The following is a 19995-nucleotide window of genomic DNA, read 5'->3' on the forward strand; positions in this document are numbered from 1 at the left end:
AATTAAATTATGATTATAAATTATAAATGCAACATAAGCTCCCAACCCAAGAACAGAGAAAAGATTTGTAATAGTAATTTCTTCCATGTATCCATGATGATCATTCTAGAAAATGATTTACATTGGGGTTATGAATTGCAATAAAATTAGTGAAGCTTAGGTAGTAATAGTGTGATTAAAAGGAAAGAAGTACATTTTAGTTTTTATTATATAATTTTATCCATGTTGGCTAAATAAGTATTTTCCAAAATGATATTAAAATTTTTCATTAAATTAGGGTCACCATTAAGTTGGGGATAATTATTTACGATGAGACAAAGATATATTTAGATATATTGATTTTAAACAGTACTTATGCTTGGTTATCAAGCTGTGTTTCTTTAAAGATGGTAATGATTATTATTATTGGTCAAGGGTACAAGCATGACTACACAGAGTAATTAACATCATATAGTATAACACTGCCTCAGGATTCAAAGAAATGTATCCTAAATTTTTCACGAATAGGGACATCTCAAGAAACGTTTCTGCTCAATACTGAGAGGAAAGAGGAATAAAAATTAGATAGAATCACTCTCAGAGCAAGAAGGACAAGGATTAGATGAAGCGACATCAGGGAAGAGTAGCCTAAGCCAGAGACTGGACTGAACTTCATGCAACCATCCAAATATCCACAAGGGAATACTAATTACATCGAGGATCCTAAATAAAACTGCAAACTAGACTGAGTTGGTCTCCACTGACATTGAATCTCCCTTTCTGAATTCCTCTCTTCCTGTTCTCCTCTTCCCAGACCTCTAGTATTGTTCTTTCACGTTGTTCTCTGCACAATGTCCCCCCTTCTTGGCTTTAACATTTCTATATCCTTCACTTGTCACAGGTAAAGTCCCCATTTCCTGAGGTTAAGGGCATGAGCTCTGGCATCAAACTGATTGCTTCAGTTTAAATTCCAGCTTCAAATGACTGGAGTAAGTTATTTAACTGATCTGTACCTTAATTTTTCAATTCATTAGCTAGAAATAAAAATAGTACCTACAGAGGGTGCTAACCTCAATTATGGATTAAAATAATTTATACCACAGTGACTTAATTATGCAAAATGCTGACTGCATTTTAAAAGAAGGATTTATTAACCCACAGAAATCTCTGACTGAGGAAATGCAATGAAAAAAATTGGTTTTGATCAATGAGTTCTGCAATTACTCCAAACTAAAACCCTCCCAATGCCCTAGTCTGAGCTGGTTCTTATACTGGGTCTCCCAAAAATAAAATCTGTAATATATGGAATTAACATCTTAGTCATCAGTTATTCAACAGCATTTTAAGTTTTGTAAGTGGGACCTACTACATCTAGTATAAAAACAATGGGTCTTTACATGACTGGAGCCCTTATGCCTGTACAAGTGAGCCTTATATATTTGAGCTATAAAGTATGAAAACCTAAACATAGAGAGCCTCTTACTGTATTGCCAATATTGAGTCAAGGGCAAGATGTCATCTGGTTATTGCTGGTTCAATTAATAGGAACCTCCTCTTCTTTGGGCTCTCATTTCATGGTGACTTTACTCAAAGAAAAACTTCATTACTGAGTACTGCATCTAAGGTAAGCCTGATAATGTGAAACTTATGTCTCAAAGGTTACCCAAAATGGCATGTTTGCCAAATCCAGGGGTCATTCCTCAGCACCATTCTACTGGACTTCAATGCAGCTTTTTACACTATCATTGATATTCTCTCCTTCAACTGTTTAGTGCGGCACTTTTCTGAAACTCCTTCAATTCGCTTGAGCAGACTGTTTTGTTGGCTCATCTGTTTCAGCCTCTCTTTCAAATATATGCATTTTCTAAAGTGTTGTTATTAACTTTCTTTTTTAGAGCGATTACATCTAAGTCCATAGCTTCAAGTGTCACTTGAATGCTGAAGGTTCCTACCTTCAGCTCCTACCTTTCCTGTAAGCTTGACTCACATTTCTAGTTGTCTCCTACCTAGCCAGCCCCAAATGGATACTCCATCAGCGCCTAAAACTCAGCTTGTCCAACACAAGTTAAAATTACTTCTCATATCTGTTCTTCTTCCTTTAGTTACTATCAATGAATATTAAGACTATCCAGAATCTATTTCTTTGTTAACTGCCTTGCCTGTTCTTAGAACTGTCAACCCTAAATCCTTTTCTTGATCTTTCTTGGTTTATTGACTGCTGCTATACACCTAAAGCTTTCGTTCTTTCTTTGTTTTCTAGCTCATCCGCTATAGTCATCTCGTCTCTCTTCTGAAGCTGTAGGCCAACCCCACCCATTACCATGCCTCACTGGAGCCTTATTTTGGAAGGGGCCCTGGCTTTTAATTTCTTGGGGATGTGTTAGGTTAAGTGAAATTTTTGATTAGCATATGTTTAGTACTATTTGGGTAATATATAAAAAATTCATTTAAATGCAATACCTAAGTGTGAAGTTCTACGACATTTGACAAATGTATATAGTCATGCAACCTCGCCACAATCAAGATACTAAATATTTCTACCATCCTAAAAACTTCCCTGGTGGTACTTTGTTGTCAATCCCTTCCTTGCCAGCCCAGATAACCACTGATCAGATTTCTGTCTAGCTTTTTTATTTTTCTTCAGTAATGTTTTTAGACTAAAATTTTACTTGATCAAGGCATACAAAATGAAATGTAACAAAGCTTTAAAAAGTACACATTTAAAATCTTGTATTCTAGAATTTGATGCTAACGTTCCTGCACAAGTAAGTTATGAACACTAGTAGTACTTTGTACATGCCAGGAATTGTGCTAAGAGCTTTGCACATATTTATGTCACTTAATCAGAACAACTGTATGTGATAGGACTAACTATGTTTCTCAGTTTTACTTGTTAGAAAATTTGTATAAGGTCATATAACTAATAAGTGGCTGAGGTTGGTCTCTCCTCTAAAACTTATGATCTGAAATATTCAGTCATGAAATGGCTCTCTCTTCTCTCGTCTCTCTCTCTCTCTCACATACACGTTCTCCTCCCCGCCGCCCAACTCAACTCCTGTTTAATTCTTTTTTCTTTTTCCAACATCCTCCCTTGTAACATTTCCCCTTTTTTCTTTTCTAGCTCCATCTCCTCTTTGGCTAATATTTTTTGGTAATGCTTCTATTTATTTCCCTATCTGATGTCAGTGTTCTTGTTGTTTCTACCCAACTCTGTTGCCTTAGAAATGACAAAGCTCAAGAGTACAGGTGCAGCCGTCCTGATGCATGGGTTGGTAAGATAGCTATCTCCTAAACTAGGAGCCACAAACTAGCATAAGATATTTGTAATGCATATAACAAAAAGAATTAATTCTAGAAAGAATGCCTGCACATCAAAAATGCACGGGCTTCAATACAGCTTATTTGAAATAATAAATTTTTGAAGTATTCTGTAAAAGAATAAAATAATAGCTTCACTTATATAGTGCTTACTATGTACCAGACACTGTTTTTAGGAGCTTTACATATTATATATTAACTGATTTAATCCTTACAATAACCCTTTGAGGTAGTAGTAGCATTATCCTCGTTTTACAGATGAGGAGTCTGAGGCACAGAAAGTAACCTTCTCAGCATGACCCAGCAAATAAGTGGTGGGACTGATCAGGCAGTCTAGTTCCAGAGTCTGAGCTCTAACACTGCTTCTCAGACTAATATTTCTAACAGGAACAAATATTTTCCCCAACAGCTGAAATTTTGGGGGAAGAGAGTTAAGGTGGACAATAGGCCTAGGTAAAATGTTACAGTATTCACAGTGCATGAATAATATTTTGAAAGTTTAGCAGTAACATCTTAAATTCAGGATTTATCTTCCAATGCAGATGGAATTTTATATCAATGAAGAATTAAAAAACAATGCATTCCAAACTCCCATTTTAAATATGAGATAGCTGAAACCCAAAGACATTAAATGATGTCTAGGATCACATGGCTCAGCAGCATGATCAGAGCTAAAACTAGGTCTCTTGACTCCTATTCTAATAATCTTTCCAATTTCCTCTACACCACCCACATAAAAAAGAAATGCTCAAGACCATATTTATTGAATGTTTGGGTAATCCTACTATTTTAAGTTCCAAGAGCTTTCTTAACTCTCTTCACTTATATTTAAGAATTTATAGGCTTTAGAGAATTAAGCTTAAGTATAATATTTTATCAATAGGAGCTTTCATATAAGATGTGATATGTTTTAATATATATGCACATATACATATTACATATTTCATGAAAGTATTTTGGTTAAAGTATCACAATATTAGTTAATAAAATATTAAGCTTAAACTTACATAAAATATTCCTCTAAGCTACTGTGTCTCTCATAACATCTAAGCTATCTAGAACAGTACTGAACATAGAGTTGACAGCCCATGCCTCCTTATGAACTGAGGGACTGATGTTTTCTAATAAGATTTCAGAGTACTGGGGTTGTGGTTTCCATGACTGAGCAAATCCTGAGTATCTGTGTCTTAGACTTTCATCAATAATATTGAGTCCATTAAATATAGAAGGTAATCAATGCACAGAGAATACATATAAAATGGGTAGAATGTATAATGGTAAGATTGATAATAAATCAATATTTGAAAGATTTGGGGAAATTTCAGTAAGAGCTTATATGTATGTTTATATGTGTACATATGTACACATATGTTAAATTTCCCTTACAATGAATCTCACTTCTCTTTACTTTTTAGGACATAACACAAGTAAAACTAAATGTCAAGGGAAAGCATATAGCATTCAAAACCTGGTACAGGTGCCAAGCAAATCTGATATGAATTGAAGTGCAAATTTGAAATAATACATATCAATGGACAATATTCAGAATAATCAGAGAAATAAAACAAAAAAGAGGAACTGTTTTGATGTTAAAAAGAATACTGTAATTGTATTGATTTTGGAAAAGTTCCCTGAGCCTAACCCTAACAGGAAGTGAAGTAATAATTTTATTAAGAATTACAGGATAACTAAACTTATTGTGTTAACCATTTCACAATATATACATATTCACATCATTATGTTGTACATCTTAAACTAATACAGTGTTACATGCCAATTATATCTCAAAAAAGCTGGGAAAAAATCTAAAAGAATCAAAAACAAATTTTTAAAATTTTAAAAAGAATTGTAATTACAACGCAAAGTATATGTTACTTATTCCCAAGTGTATTTTTATTAATAAATGTTTGAAATCTATTCAACTTGAATTGTTAAGTTTTTCAAATTAACATTAGTACCTGGCAGACCAATGGACCAATACAAAACAGTAATTTTTGTATCGTTAGCTCTCTTTTAAATGATCTCTGAGACTTGTTTTACAGTTATTTAAAAAAACAAAATTGTTGGGGTAGGCCCAGTGGTGCCACGGTTAAGTGCGCACATTCTGCTTCGGCGGCCCGGGGTTTGCTGGTTCAGATCTCGGGTGCGGACATGGCACTGCTTGGCGGGCCATGCTGTGGTAGGCGTCCCACATATAAAGTAGAGGAAGATAGGGATGGATGTTAGCTCAGGGCCAGTCTTCCTCAGCAAAAAGAGGAGGATTGGCAGCAGTTAGCTCAGGGCTAATCTTCCTCAAAAAAATAAAATAAAATACATAAAATTGTCATATGGAATTCATGAGTAAGAAGAAAAAATGTAAACCCGAATAAAGCTCACTACTTCTCATTTAAAAGAAACTTGACCATGATTTTCAAGGGCTAAAATCAATGTATTTTAGTGCTTCAAAATGTGTGCTCAACTGCATTCTTCCACTCGTTGTGTAGAATTATGTTGCAGTGACTACACTTGGACCTATTAACACAAATGAATCATAGGATTTAAATAAATCCTATGATTGTGGAGTAAAACATAAAACACACACTTCAATCAAATACGTCAGGGAAATGATTAGCCTTATGAAATTATTTTTCCACCACATTTTGGGTTGAAGTATTAATAGGTGTTGCCAACAGAGAAAAATAACCAATTTACATATTTATTAGAAATATAAGTGATAGGTTAATAAAGATAATATATTTTATTACTCACATACTCCAGTCAGTTTTTCAAAAGCCTTAACTTCATCTAACTTTTATTAAACAGGTGAAATCCATTCTGAATTGCTTGTTATACAATTTACTGCTTTCTCTTCTAAAATTATTTTCTGTTTCTCTGAAGCTCTTCTTATTACCTTCTCTACCATTGTCTATTTACTCTTATTTCCTTTGGAACAGAATGCACTAGTCCCCATTTATCTACAGGCTTAGGAGACTTTGTGGAATCCTAAACTCAGTGGTAGTTAATACATACAGACCAAGTGCCCACTTTACAGTATTAGAGGTTCACAACGAGAACTGAGAAAGCTCACTCTCCAGCTTCCTTACAACAGGAGGAAAGGAAGTGTTAGAGACCTATAGCTACAATGGTAGTTTTAAAGTTTACACTAGGAAAGACTTCAAACTATGTTTAGTTAAGAATTAAAAGTAATTTAGGACCCAATATTTGGATACAATAAAATTCTCTTCGTGCTATAAATTTAACCATTCCACATATGTCCTAGACACTATTTTTTTTCTTAAGAAAGGTTACTTCCATTATTAATCTTCTCCTCTTCCTAATATTCAAACTCTCTCAACTAAGTACATTCCCTTTGCCTTTATGCATATCATGAAGATTCCTTTGTTTAAACTGTTGAGTTTCACCCCTCCCAGCTTAGCTTAATTTCCTTATTTTTCTCCTTGTTTTCTCCCCTACCAAATTAGATAGTTCATCCCTCCTTTTTCCCAGCATCCACTATTTTCTTGCTTGCTTGCTTGCTTCCTTCCTTCCTTTCTTCCTCCTTCCTTCCTCCTTCCCTCCCTCCCTCTCTCCTTTCCTTCTCTCCTTCCTTCCTTTCTTTCTTTTTTTGTTGAGGAAGATTCACCCTGAGCCAATATCTGTTGCCAATCTTCCTCTTTTAGTTTGTGAGCAGCCACCACAGCATGACCACCAACAAGTGAAGGTCTGTGCCTGGGAATCGAACCTGGGACGCCAAAGTGGAGCATGCAGAACTTAACCACTAGGCACTGGGGCTGGCCCTATTATTTTCTTAACATTTTCCAATCTGTACTGTCAACCATACCTATCTTGAACTTTTTTCTCTAATTCCTCCCACAGTGCTTAGAGACATTCTAACCTTTTCCACTGTGGATTCTGAAATTTGATTCCTTTTACCTAAATCTTATACATCCTCAGCATCATCACAGAATGATCATTTTACTTCTTAGACTGAATGGAAGTTTGACACTTCAACAAGAATACTACCTCCCTCAGAAACATTTTGAGGGGTAAGTACTCGAAATCCTATACCTTAAATACTACTGAAGACTGGAAGTGGTATCAGCATTCTTCTAGGTCTGCATTGCTGCCTCCACATGTTTACTTTCTAATTTCATGTAAAATCTATTCCTTTTATGTTCACACCATTATACTTTTTTGCTGTTATCGTTTACTTCTCAGGCAATTTTCTTCATCCATTTTCTACAACCTTAGGTCTTCAGTAACTTCAATGTCTATATAAAAATTCTAGCATCAAAGTTATTGCCTTCATTGCCTTCTCAAACTATAATCCATGCTCCATTTCAAAAACCCACTCCTAGAACCAAACCCTGTACCTTTATATTATTTGGAATTGTCTAACATCTGAAAATTCTAAACATCCTTAATTCAATCTCTAAAAATAAGCTTCTCCATTTGCTTCTATTAGCCTTCAATATCTCCACAAATTTCAGTTCTTTCACAGAACCCCTTCTCTCTTAGTTCATGGAAAACTCTGCATCTAAACACAATTTAACAAGACAACATGATTTAACATGACTACCATCTTCCCTAATCTATCTTGGACATTACTTCAACCACTTTCCTTGCCAGTCACACTTAACATCCTCATCCTCTTTTTCTTTCCACTCTACTGACCACAAACTTCCAACCTTAGATCCTAACACTTACATCTGAAGTGTGCTAATGAACCAATCACACATATCCCTCTCCTATCCCCCAAGCTAACTACTCTTAATTATAATTTCCCCAAGCCATCAGGAAGCCTAGTCTACATTCATCTTCATTTTTTTTTCCTTTTAGATCTCTCTTCCCTTCTCTTCAATCTGGTTTCCATCCTCCACAATTTCACTGAAACTAATCAGGCAAAGATCATTATTGATTAGTTTTATCATTTAACAACATATTTGTCTTTCTTCGGAATTTTTCTCTGTTGAGCATACCCTTGAAACACTTTCCTTTCTTGAATTCTGTCCTTTTCTGGATATCCTATTGTCTTTGACTGGTTCCTTTTAACATAGTTTTCTGACTCTTGTTCTTTCATTCACTGCTTGCGTGTAAATAAATGTTGGTGATCCCAGAATTTTGATTCTTGGCACTGTACTTGTTCTTCACGAGCTTCTGGCAATTTCATTCATTCTGTCAGAATCAGTCAAATGCTGATACTCTAATTAACATCTCTAGCCCAGACTTCTCTCCTGAGTTCCAGACCCGTACATCCATCCATTCACCTGTATTAGATATTTATACTTGAATATTCCAAAGAAACCTCAAACTCAACCCATCCCCAAACTAAACTCTTTATTTTTTCCCTAAAACTTGTTCAACCTATATTCCCTATCTTGAGAAAATGTACCACCATCTATCCAAACAGAGATTATTATTTTATTCCTCCTTTCCCTGCATCCATAATATCCAATCAGTAACTAAGTCTTAAAGATTTTATATTTTTAACTAGCTTCTCATGTATCAATTGCCTCTACTGATACCTTAATTCAACCCATTATCATCTGTTAACTGATCTATGCAGTATCCTCATAAATGATCTTTCTGCTTATACTGCTCCAGTCCATTTTTTACATAGCTTCCAAAGTAATCTTTCCAGAAACAAATATCTGATGTCGTTCCTCTCTTGTTTCACATGTTTCAAGAACTTATATGATCTTCAGGAACCAGCCCCACCCCCCCACCTACTTTTGCCTAACCTTGGTTGAAGCCATTTTGCCCATATCATTTCCTCTGCCTGAAATGCCCTCTACACATGAGGCCAACATCTTTATAGTTTTTAACATTCAATTCAAAGATCATCTCTCCTATGAAGTCTTTCTTGAACTAATATCCATCCTTCTCAGGTGGAAATGATCGTACCATCCTTTGTGATTTCATTGTATCCTACATAAATATTTCATTGTAGTGCCCATATATGTATTTCTCAAAGCACCTATAATATTATTCTGCTTACTTGTTAGACTCACACTAGAAAAAGCCTGCAAGGATAGGGTGCTATTCTGTGTGTCCCGTTACTTCCAGCACCTAGAACAGTAGCACACAGTATGTGCTTAATAAATGAGTGTTAAATGAATGTTCAAGTTTTAGTTCAGTGTTACTTCTTCTATGAAGCCTTTCCTGGCCATCTAGTTGAAACAAATTTTATTTCACTTTATAGCTTTGTAGAACATATTCTTAGTGTCATCCATATTGGCACATAAACATACCGTGTTACCCACATATTTTAACTCCTCAGACACTGATAGCCTGTTTGGGGCATATATTAGGTCTTTAGTATTTTCCACAGTCTAGCACACTGCTAAACTCATGATAGAAATAAAATACTTTTAGAATTTTGTAAAAGAAGTTTAAAACAAGTTTTAAGACTAAAATAAGTTGAAAAATTATGATTAATATGTTGATTTAATCTAGCTGACTCTACATACATATATTTGCATCTGGAGTTAGTTACCCAGTTATGGAAAGAAAGAAATATATATTTATTACATAAAAATTAATCATTTTATTTTTATCCATCTATTTGGAGCAGTTGCTGTTAAAAGCTGAATACACAATTTAAAATTAAAATACCTGCAAGATTTAACATGTTGTTATATTAGAGGAGAATGAAAAATTATGAAATGAATAAAACATAGTAAAAAATTTCTAAGACAAATTAGAGAAATGAAAAAATAATAAAGAAAAGCAGTAGAAGAGACAGACCTGCATGTCTTCTCCTTGTGGAGTCCACTTCTTCTGTGATCACATCGTGTAATGGACAGACATAGACAAAGGAGATGGGTGTGAGTGGATGTACTCAAAAGGTAAAAAGTGACACTGAAGGAAAGGGACCCAAATCATTTTGAGAAAGAATCCTGTGCACAGTTGTAGGGAAAATATAATCAAATACATACTATATTTAACCAAAAAGAGAGAATACAGAAGCACTGATGGTGAACTGGTTAAGCTACTATGGGTTAGCACAATCAGAAAAATAAAGTTAGTGTAGAAATAAAGAGGATTCAAAAGTTAACAATTATTTATGGACAGCCAATCTTGAACACTGATGCTGAAGAAAGATATCATTAGTAAAAACAATGTTACTTGTATGACCATATTGCTCAAGACATTACTGACTCTATTTAAAATCTGTGAAAATGCTTTTAGAATTTTTAGTTATCATCTAAAGAAAAGAATTTAATTGAATTACCTTCAAAAGGAACAATAAAAATAGTTTCAACAGATTTCTATGCCTTTTAAATTTCTCAAATTGATTAGCACACACATGAAAATAAACTATCGCCATCAAGCCAATATTTCATTGAATTACTTCAGCACAGCAAAATATTATCACAAAACTATTATGGAGAGTAAAAGATAGAATAAAAATAATTATAAGGAGAGTAACTGAAATATGACTTTATTTAAATATTAAAAAATCAAATTAACCTTCAAGTTAGACAAATTTTCTTTGATTATATTCCCTTATAATACCTAGTTGTTCAGACAGACACCATACAACAGATCATTGATGTTTCTATTTAAATTTGCTCATCCAAATCCAACATCTACTTTAATAGTATGGCACACATTTTGGAGACACTTCGTCCCCCATTTCTAGTGGAGAATTTCAGAAGACATTTATACAGTGATCGAAAGCAGAAAATTTCTGCTAAACTCAGCATTCTAAGAAAAAATTTCTTCCAAAGATATTAGTGAGTTAGTATTAGTATGATTGACACAGATGAACAATATAACACAAAACCACAATCTCCTATTTTAATTATCTACTTCACTTTGAATCAAGTACCACAAAATTTTAAAATCAAAACACCACATTCACTTCTGGAATAGTTGTATCATAGTTTTTGAGTGATTTATAGAAAAGCATATTAATCAAAATACCCATAGAAGACTTATATATTATAATTATAACTCTTGAGAGGATTCTTTCCTATAACAAATTTATCTTTTTTTCTGAATAGTGAGAAAATGAAAACTTTCCACAGGAAAAACGTGCTAAGATGACCAAAACTTTTTTCTTAGTAAAGAGAAATCCTCGTGTGAATTATAGAGAACTGAAAAAGGAATGATGCATTTTGAAACTTAACAATATCACTTTGATTTTTATACGAGCATGTCTTTGACCTATTCAAAATTAGACACTAAATCTCATCACAATTACATTGCAAACCAAATTCTGCCAATAGGATTGACCACTAGAAAAGTACTACCCTCCCAAAATATACCCATACATTAGTATGATATATGCCATATTTTCTTTTCTATCTCCAGTCCACCCATTTCTCAAAGAAGATAAGACAGAAAAATCAGAGATATATAAACATAAGTTAATGCTGAATTACATATCTTACATTATTTCTTATATGCAAATTATCCCTTTATACATATTACGACACTACTGAAGTAGTTTCCTCACTTGTTAAAATGAAATTGAAATAACTGCTTAAGTATATGCCATCTCTAAGAAAACATTTTATTTTTTTGCAGAAAACAAAAACAACATAAATAAAGCTTCTTTCTGTACCAAGCATTTTCCTCTATCTTAGACTATTTTATAATGGCATTGAGGCAATGTATTCCGTGCTATATGGATTCAAAACATTCAAAATTCTTCTCAACTCATTCATTAATTTATGCTAGAGAATAACTGAGGCACACAGAGTTCAAGTGACTTACCCAAGGTCACAAAACCAGTGGCAGAACCAGAAATAGAACAGAAGTCTCCTGATTACCAGGTCAATTTTCTTTCTACTAGATGCTATATGACCCAATAAAAACACGTAAAATAAAAAGTCAAACAAGGAAAAAACAAAAAATCTTGCCATGATGATACCTGAACTGGACATTTTATTATACAATATTTAACTAGAACATTTTTAAAAAGAGGTACATACTACAACTATGCAAGTAATTCACCAATGCTTTTGCTCTTGTGAGGAATATGGTAACATATTTTACCACCAACTTAATTTTTTTTTAGAAAATAATACAAAATTTACATTACATTAAAGGATAAAAATGAGATTTTGACAATGATCTCACTGTGAACTGAAAGTGTCCATTAAATCATTTTTCCATCATTTATAAATAGATCATAACTCATCTTATATAAAAAAAATCACAACTTTAATTAGCAGAATATTCATTTAAGGAATAAAATCTCAACTTACAGTTATACAAAATATATTTTAAAATTTTTGGCTTTCTTGTCTTCTTTGTGGTTTTTATTATATACTAATTGTATTAAAACAGCCACATTTTAAGAGAAACTTGTAGTCAACTATATCATTTAAACAGCCATGTTTTATTTAAATGATAATAAACTATAAATACTTCCTTCACACATATTATGGTAATGAATCTCAAACTTCAGTGAACCTTGAAGAAGCTAAGAGTACCCCCTCCACTCTTCCTAATCCCTTACTTTTCCTTTAATCATTACTTTGCCACAAACATTCTACTTTTCAGTGTTATTAATGGTAGTTCTAATGAGAACTCTTTCCAACACTTCATTTAACCAATAACCAGTTAAAGTGATAAAGGACAGTAAAAGTATACCATCTCTTATTCACCTGAGTTGTGTTAGTGTCACAACTATGGCTGGATCTTAGTTTTAGACTTCGAAAATATAAAGCCTTTGTAAAGAGAATGTACAGTAAATTTTTTTGGTTCATTCCATCATATGAACTAACTAATGAGAAATAAAATATTTTCATATATTATACTGAAATAGACCACATTTATAAAATGTAATGAATGACTCATAAACACCATTTCATTACCTATAACAAACTATTTTTGAACAAATATTTTTAAATTTAAAGTACCATCAAGGTGCAAACTATAAAAACGATGGGCTTTTAATCAAGCAAAGTAGTACAACATATATATATATTTACTAAAGCTGTCTGTTTTGGTCCCTAAAATTAAAAAAAAATCTACTGAAGATAAATAGATACATAAAATAATCATTTTCATTAAGTTATTTGGTAAAAAAGTAAGTTCATGGAAATGATTAGAAAGTAAGCTTTTGAGTAAAATTTTGTGCAAATTAAAAAATTTTCCCTCATCAATATACTGTGTTAACTATTACATTTCAACTGAACATATCTCAAATTCAAACAGAAATAATAATCTGTAACCAACTGAATTAAAAAAGGCATATACAGGGGGCCTGTGTATCCATAAGTGCAGTTTTACCAAGCATGTATGATATCTATTTGAAACTTTGTTGACTGGCTAATGTTCTCATTTATCAACATTTACAACTGACATAATATTTGTCCTATTATCAGATTTAATTGTACTTGAATAAACATATGTCCTATAGGAGCAAGCATTCTGTTAAAATGATTCCTGACAATAAAACAGAAGCCTCACATGTGAGGGGATGGACTAAAATTAGTTTTCGGGTGGTGAACATGATGTAATGTACACAGAATTTGAAATATGATCTACACCCGAAAATAAACAAATTAATTTAAAAAAATGCAAAATAAAAATAAAATAAAAAAAACAAAAACAGAAGCCTCAAGACATTAAGTGGTATTAGAACATATTAGATCCATTTAATTAAAAGCTAATCATATTATAAGGGCTTTTAAAATGTCATAGGAGTCTTAGAATGTTTCCTTTGGGGGCAGGGGAGATGCCTTTCAAAATGAAGCCTAAATAAGCATCTACTTAGTAGGACAGCCTCAATGATACAAAGATCAGCATGGACCTAGAACATGAAAACAAAATGTTTACCAAGTTTACAGATTTCAAACTAAAACTTCTCCACTGTGACAAAAACCTTGTTGAAAAATTCCTTAATTCAAGTAATTTGAATTTATTTTCTTATTGCACTAATAATTGCACTAATTATTGCTTTCCATAATTTTGTCAACAACCATAAAATTATCGAACGATTATAGTAACTTCTACCTATTAAAATAAGCGAGGTACAATCTTTTAAAATATTTTGCTATTTTTAAAAGTTCACTAACAAAAAATGTTTATCTTTCAAATGTCTTCTTTCCTATTCCTAGCTGTAATGTTTTTTTCTGATTCTATCTTTGAAGTCTGATATGCAATGGAATTTTAAATGCAGAAGAAAAATGTACTTAACAGTATGTACTGAGCGAGTTTAAAATAATTGACTTTCAGATTATAGCAGGCTATTTACCACAAAAAAGACAGTCACTGAAGCACAGGCTTGGCCTTATAAATGTATCTGTATGTTCAGAGGAAATTGAACCAACTTTCAATGAGCAACTAAAATCATAAATCAAGAAATTTCACTTATTTACAGGAAAACATGCTTAGTAACAAATAATGCTGTATTGATGTGTGAGGGTGTCAGTAGTATTAAATTCCAAAATTCCATCAGTTGATTTGTGTTGTGTAAAATATTTACTTAGCATGTTTCACATCACTTTTTTCTGTCAAAAATGAAATACATTCATTCTACAACAATCCAGAAATAATTAGAAATTACCAACCTGCTAATATTCACCAAGAACACAACCTTGATTCTTTTTTCCAGATTAGATGAATTAGGCTGGCGTCTAATTACAAAACTAACTGAGAATATTGATATAGACTGAAATAAATTGTTCCTACTTTTCAGAAATGAACTATTCAAGAATAAAAGGAAACAAAAGTCCATAACATCAAAATACACAATAAAAGAAAATTTAAGTATAAAATTCACTAACAAAATATATCTTTGAATATTTACTTTTCCTTAAGATAAATTTTATAAAGTGTAATTCCAAAAGCAGAACAAAGTGAAAAAAAAGTCCCTACCTTCACCACAGTTACAAATCCATAAAGAATACAATATGGAAATGTCCATGTTGAAAAAATTAAAGGTTAATACATTAACTAAATCATGTAATGCTAAAACTAGGGGCTTATGCACACAAGATGCTATAATTAGTAGTAAAACACAACTTGTTTCTTCCAATATTTTCAATTTCAAAAATATTGTATAAGCACACAGTAACCCAGCAAAGTGTTTGATTGCCATCATTTTCCCAGAAAAATGTACCCTTATTTTCCAGATAAGATGCATCAAGTAGCATTGTCATGGTTTCAGAATAATTACAGTAAGGGTTGTTAAGTCAATTTAAGATTTTCCAAATACAGCATGCCTTACACTTAGAAAATAAAAAATCGAGACAGATAATTCTTTTATAAATAGGATCAAATGAACATCAAACATTTCAGAAATCATTTAAAATTATATCCTGAAGAAGGTTTTGAACTATTTAAGTCCAAGAATTTCTCTTTTGGAGAACTGAGAAACTGGATCAGTTCTGAAACATTCATTCAGTCTAATCGAAGTTAGCTTTCCCACCAAACATTTTTGTGGGATGTTTAAGTAAAATATGAGATAAAATATGTTATATAAAAATATGCTCTTTTCTCAAATACATTTCTAATTACTATAAGAACAGATAAACTCACAAAGTGAAAATTATAAAGTTTAATACATTAAAGTTTGTTTTCAATGTTTAATAACACTGCATTATTATAGAACTTAGTATTCTAGTCTAGAATCAGATTGTCCATTGAAAAAATAAACGACAGATTTTCCATGTTTATATATCCTTAATTTACATTAAGAATGTTTTGTTAATTTTATGGCTTAAACAAAATCTAATCCACATTTCACATGAGGAAGACATTTAGTGATTTACTCTAAACATTATCCATAAAACCTGGAGTTTAGAATCATTTGTAAGATTCTTATATTTTATGCTCACATCAAAGATATTAAGATATTAATGTGATAAATATCATTATATTTCCCGGGGATCTTCACCTATGCTGCAGTCAATTAAGTTAGAGACACTGAAAATAAATCATCCTTTTTGTTAATAATTCTCTCAGGACAGTCTAATTCAAGGATGTCAAGATTTTTCTTTTAAAAAAGCAGATACTAGCCCATAATACTTAAATTCAATCAAATATTTGTTAACTCATTTTATAGTCTATATAATTACATTTAGTCCTCCAGTTCTATAATCTTATACTTAAAATAAAAATTTCAAGCGATTTTTTTATTGCTAGTATATATCCTAAAAATGGCAAAATTCTTAGGTATTGTTCTTGTATAGACTTTTATAAAACAGCAATAGAAAAGGGTAACAATATATGCCATTGATACGTAGCCAACTCTGCATCTCAGGTGTGGGTTCAAGTCCTCACAAACTTTTTCTAATGCCACAAGTTTACTGCAATAAACCTGATAAAGAGTGACTCAAAACATACCTTCTGTAAAATCCAGGCTCATAAACACGTTACTGAAATGTAATCAGTCCCACTTGATATCCTACTGTTTCCTCCTATTTTATCACTCCAAACTTCCAATAATTAAAAATATTCTCTACATATCCTACTTTTAGAAATAAACATACAAAAATATTTATGGAACACTAAAATTTAACATAGTATTTATTGCCTTAGCATACTGCATACTTACTCATGAACTTTAAGGTTTGAATTTCCAGGAATTTCCTAGTATATAGGAAAATACACAATTGCCAAAACAGAAAAATCTATAAACATCCTAAACCATGATATTAAGGTACTCTAATTACCTTAATTTTCCTCTACTGCATACATAGTCTATATTCAACTAGAGAGTTTAAGCAATAAAAAATATATATACTATAAATGAAAATACACAAATCAATATTTAAAGGAGACCTTTAAAATTTTGTTCGTGAGAATTTAAAATATTTTTTATCCAAACATTGGATTGTTTCTTGATTTTAATACACAATGTAATTTATTTACATAGATATATATGGCCACAAACATATTCATGTAATCAGACGATGGCAAACAAAACAAACAAATAAATAATAGTTTATGATCAAGGATAACCCACATTAGACAATATAGCAAAGAGAGATTTTTACAGCAATAATTTTTGCTATATAAATCATAATATAAAACTAAGTTTGTACTTTATTTTTTAAATCCCCTTAAATATATTAAGCTAATTATTATTTTCCAAATAAACTAAGTGATTTCTAATTAAAAATTTGAAAAAACATGTAAGATATTTTTCTTACAACTTTATGATTTATATTTAAATTCCCAATGTGAATTCCAGTTTATTAAATTTTCATTATGTAACTGTTTTACTAAAAGAGAATTCACAGATTAAGCCATTTGTGCTACAGCGTTTTTCCTTGCTCTCCAGACTTATGGAATGTAATACTTTTTCTCAAAACACCCTATTCTCCTTAATAGCACTCTATTTACCGTAATAGCACTTACTCAATCACAATTGTAATAACTTAATCTTTAGTACAATTATTTTCAATTTATGTATTTTTGCCAGAACTTAAGCTCGATGAGGGCAATTGCTGCATCTCTCTTGTTTACCCCAATAACTCAGTGCCAACCACAATGCCTGGTATACAAGATAGCAATGCACACTTGTTAAAAAATTAGTTTAATTTATACATTGATATATTTAAAAATATAAGTTTTAGAGCTCTAACATGAAATGAATCATCACATAAAAATACATTAACATTGTTACTATAGACACAGCCATGATAATATTATCAAAAACTCCATTTGCATTCTAAAATTTTGAATGAAATTTTCAATGTATTCTCATCTAATTACTGATTATTCAGCTGATTGATTATCTCTGCACTTTGCTTCTCTTCCTTTTACTCCTGGCTCAAGTTTTTGTCTTCTATTTAGTTAATCTTATCTCTCCACAACAGAGAAGAAAGAGAGAGGAAAACAAAATCACTTTATTTCAATTCATTAGGAGAATTAATGGCATGAAGAGACTATTGAATTCACATACTATGCTATCATTCCTTCTTGTTGCTGTTGGCAATATTTTTAGCTCCAAAAGTTGTAAATAAATTATTACCAATATATGGTTAACACCTTGATAGGATGTGCAATTAAAAATAAGGAATGGTCCACAAAGGCAAACTTTAAATAACATATTGAACTTTCTATAGTACTTTTTAGGGAAGCAAGTACCTCTCCATTAAGGTACTTTAATTTGGGTCAAAACAACCAAATATACAAATGATGATTTGTGCTTAAATTAGTCAATTTTTTTCCCTAAAGAAGTAATCTTAATAACAAAATAATTGTCCTTTTTTCCAAAATATGTAGAATTGTTTTCTAAATAAATCTTGAAATAAAGTGTCTACCACTCTAACCTAAATAGGCTCTACACACTAAAAAGTTTACATCCAAATGAGAAAAATGAGGTACAACAAGCACACACGTATTTAAAAAGCATGGAATGCAATGCTTATGGTCTCATGCTTTCAGTGGTTTTCCAAACCCTGACAAACCTGGCTCAGATTGGTGTTTCTTTTTCGGCAATGGTTTGTCATCACTTATTGTATCATTCAACTTTTTCTGCTGGTCTTCCCATGTAACTTCTAGTACAAACCAAAAAAAAAAATCAGAGCTTTTTCAGAAACATCAGATAATTTGCATCCTAAGAACCTAAAAATACTTTAGGGATCTAATTCTTTTTAGAATTTTTCCCCTAAATTCTCCCATAAACTTCAGTAATAAGTAGTTAATGTTTTAAACATAGGAAAGTGACATTTGATTTTTTTATAGATTTCAAAATCCAAAGCATTAAAATTTACTTCCATTAAATGCCAAAATGGAGCCAAGGTATGAAGAAAATGATAATTAAAACGGTTTGACAAATAGTTTTTTTTCTTGGTTGATATTAAACAATATCGATTTATTTCAGAAATAAACACTTTGCTAAACATGATTTTATTGTGGTGAAATGTTTATATAGAATTAAAATGCAGAGATTTTCATATATATTAAAAGAAAATCCATAAATACATTGTAATATATAAGATAAAATGGCTATTTATTTTACTACCTAATTTAGTACTTCTATTAAATGACAGAAAAACTTATGTGCTATGGGATATTATTTCAATAAAAATTGTCAATAGTTTAGTATCATTGAATATGAGTTACCTGTCTTATCTAAGATTATTTAGAATTATTTGTAGTGTGGTATAATATTTATTCATTCAACAAATTCAGCACCTGCTGTAATCCAGGTATGTCTAGGCACTGGGGATATAACAGCAAACAAAACGGACAAAAATCCATCCTCTCACAAAGTTTATATTCTAGTGGGAGAAACAGATTACAACCAAGATAAATGTGTAAAATATTTGTGCCTTAGAAACTGATAAGTGCTAAGAAGATAAAATGAAGTAGGTAAGAAGTAAATGAAATGTCCAGGGTGTGATGAAAGTTTGAATAAGGTAGTCATGGAAACCCTCATTAAGAAGGTAAGTTTTGAGTAAAGAACTTAAAGAAGTAAGGGAGTTAGCCATATGGTTATTTTGAGAAAGGGCATTACAGGCAGAACAGCATGTGCAAATGTCCTGAGGTGGGAGCACATGTGACATGTTCTAGAAAAGCACGGAGGCCTCTGTGGCTGAAGCAGAGTGAACAAAGGGGAAAGTAGTAGAAAATGAGGTTAATGAAGTAACAGACTGAGAAATAGGGGGAGTACAGATCAAGTAGGGTCCTGTAGGTCATGTATCAAAAGATCCACTGTTCACCATTTAATCTTAATCTCATAGTAGCACTCATAAACACTTCAGTATATAAATGCCTTTCTTTTTATTCACGTTCCTAAAATTA

The 19995-nt window shown here is 31.9% G+C and overlaps 1 protein-coding gene across 1 annotated transcript in view; it reads right to left on the minus strand.

The window, feature by feature from the left end:
* The window catches only part of RIMS2 (regulating synaptic membrane exocytosis 2), a 572812-nt gene that overhangs the window by 164082 nt on the left and 388735 nt on the right, over window positions 1-19995 (minus strand). Inside the window, exon 22 of the mRNA XM_046642144.1 lies at window positions 10024-10056. Coding sequence (XP_046498100.1) covers window positions 10024-10056 — 33 coding nt within the window. The remainder of the gene's footprint in view (window positions 1-10023; window positions 10057-19995) is intronic.

This window comes from Equus quagga, chromosome 16, assembly GCF_021613505.1.
Source record: "Equus quagga isolate Etosha38 chromosome 16, UCLA_HA_Equagga_1.0, whole genome shotgun sequence".
Taxonomy (NCBI): domain Eukaryota; kingdom Metazoa; phylum Chordata; class Mammalia; order Perissodactyla; family Equidae; genus Equus; species Equus quagga.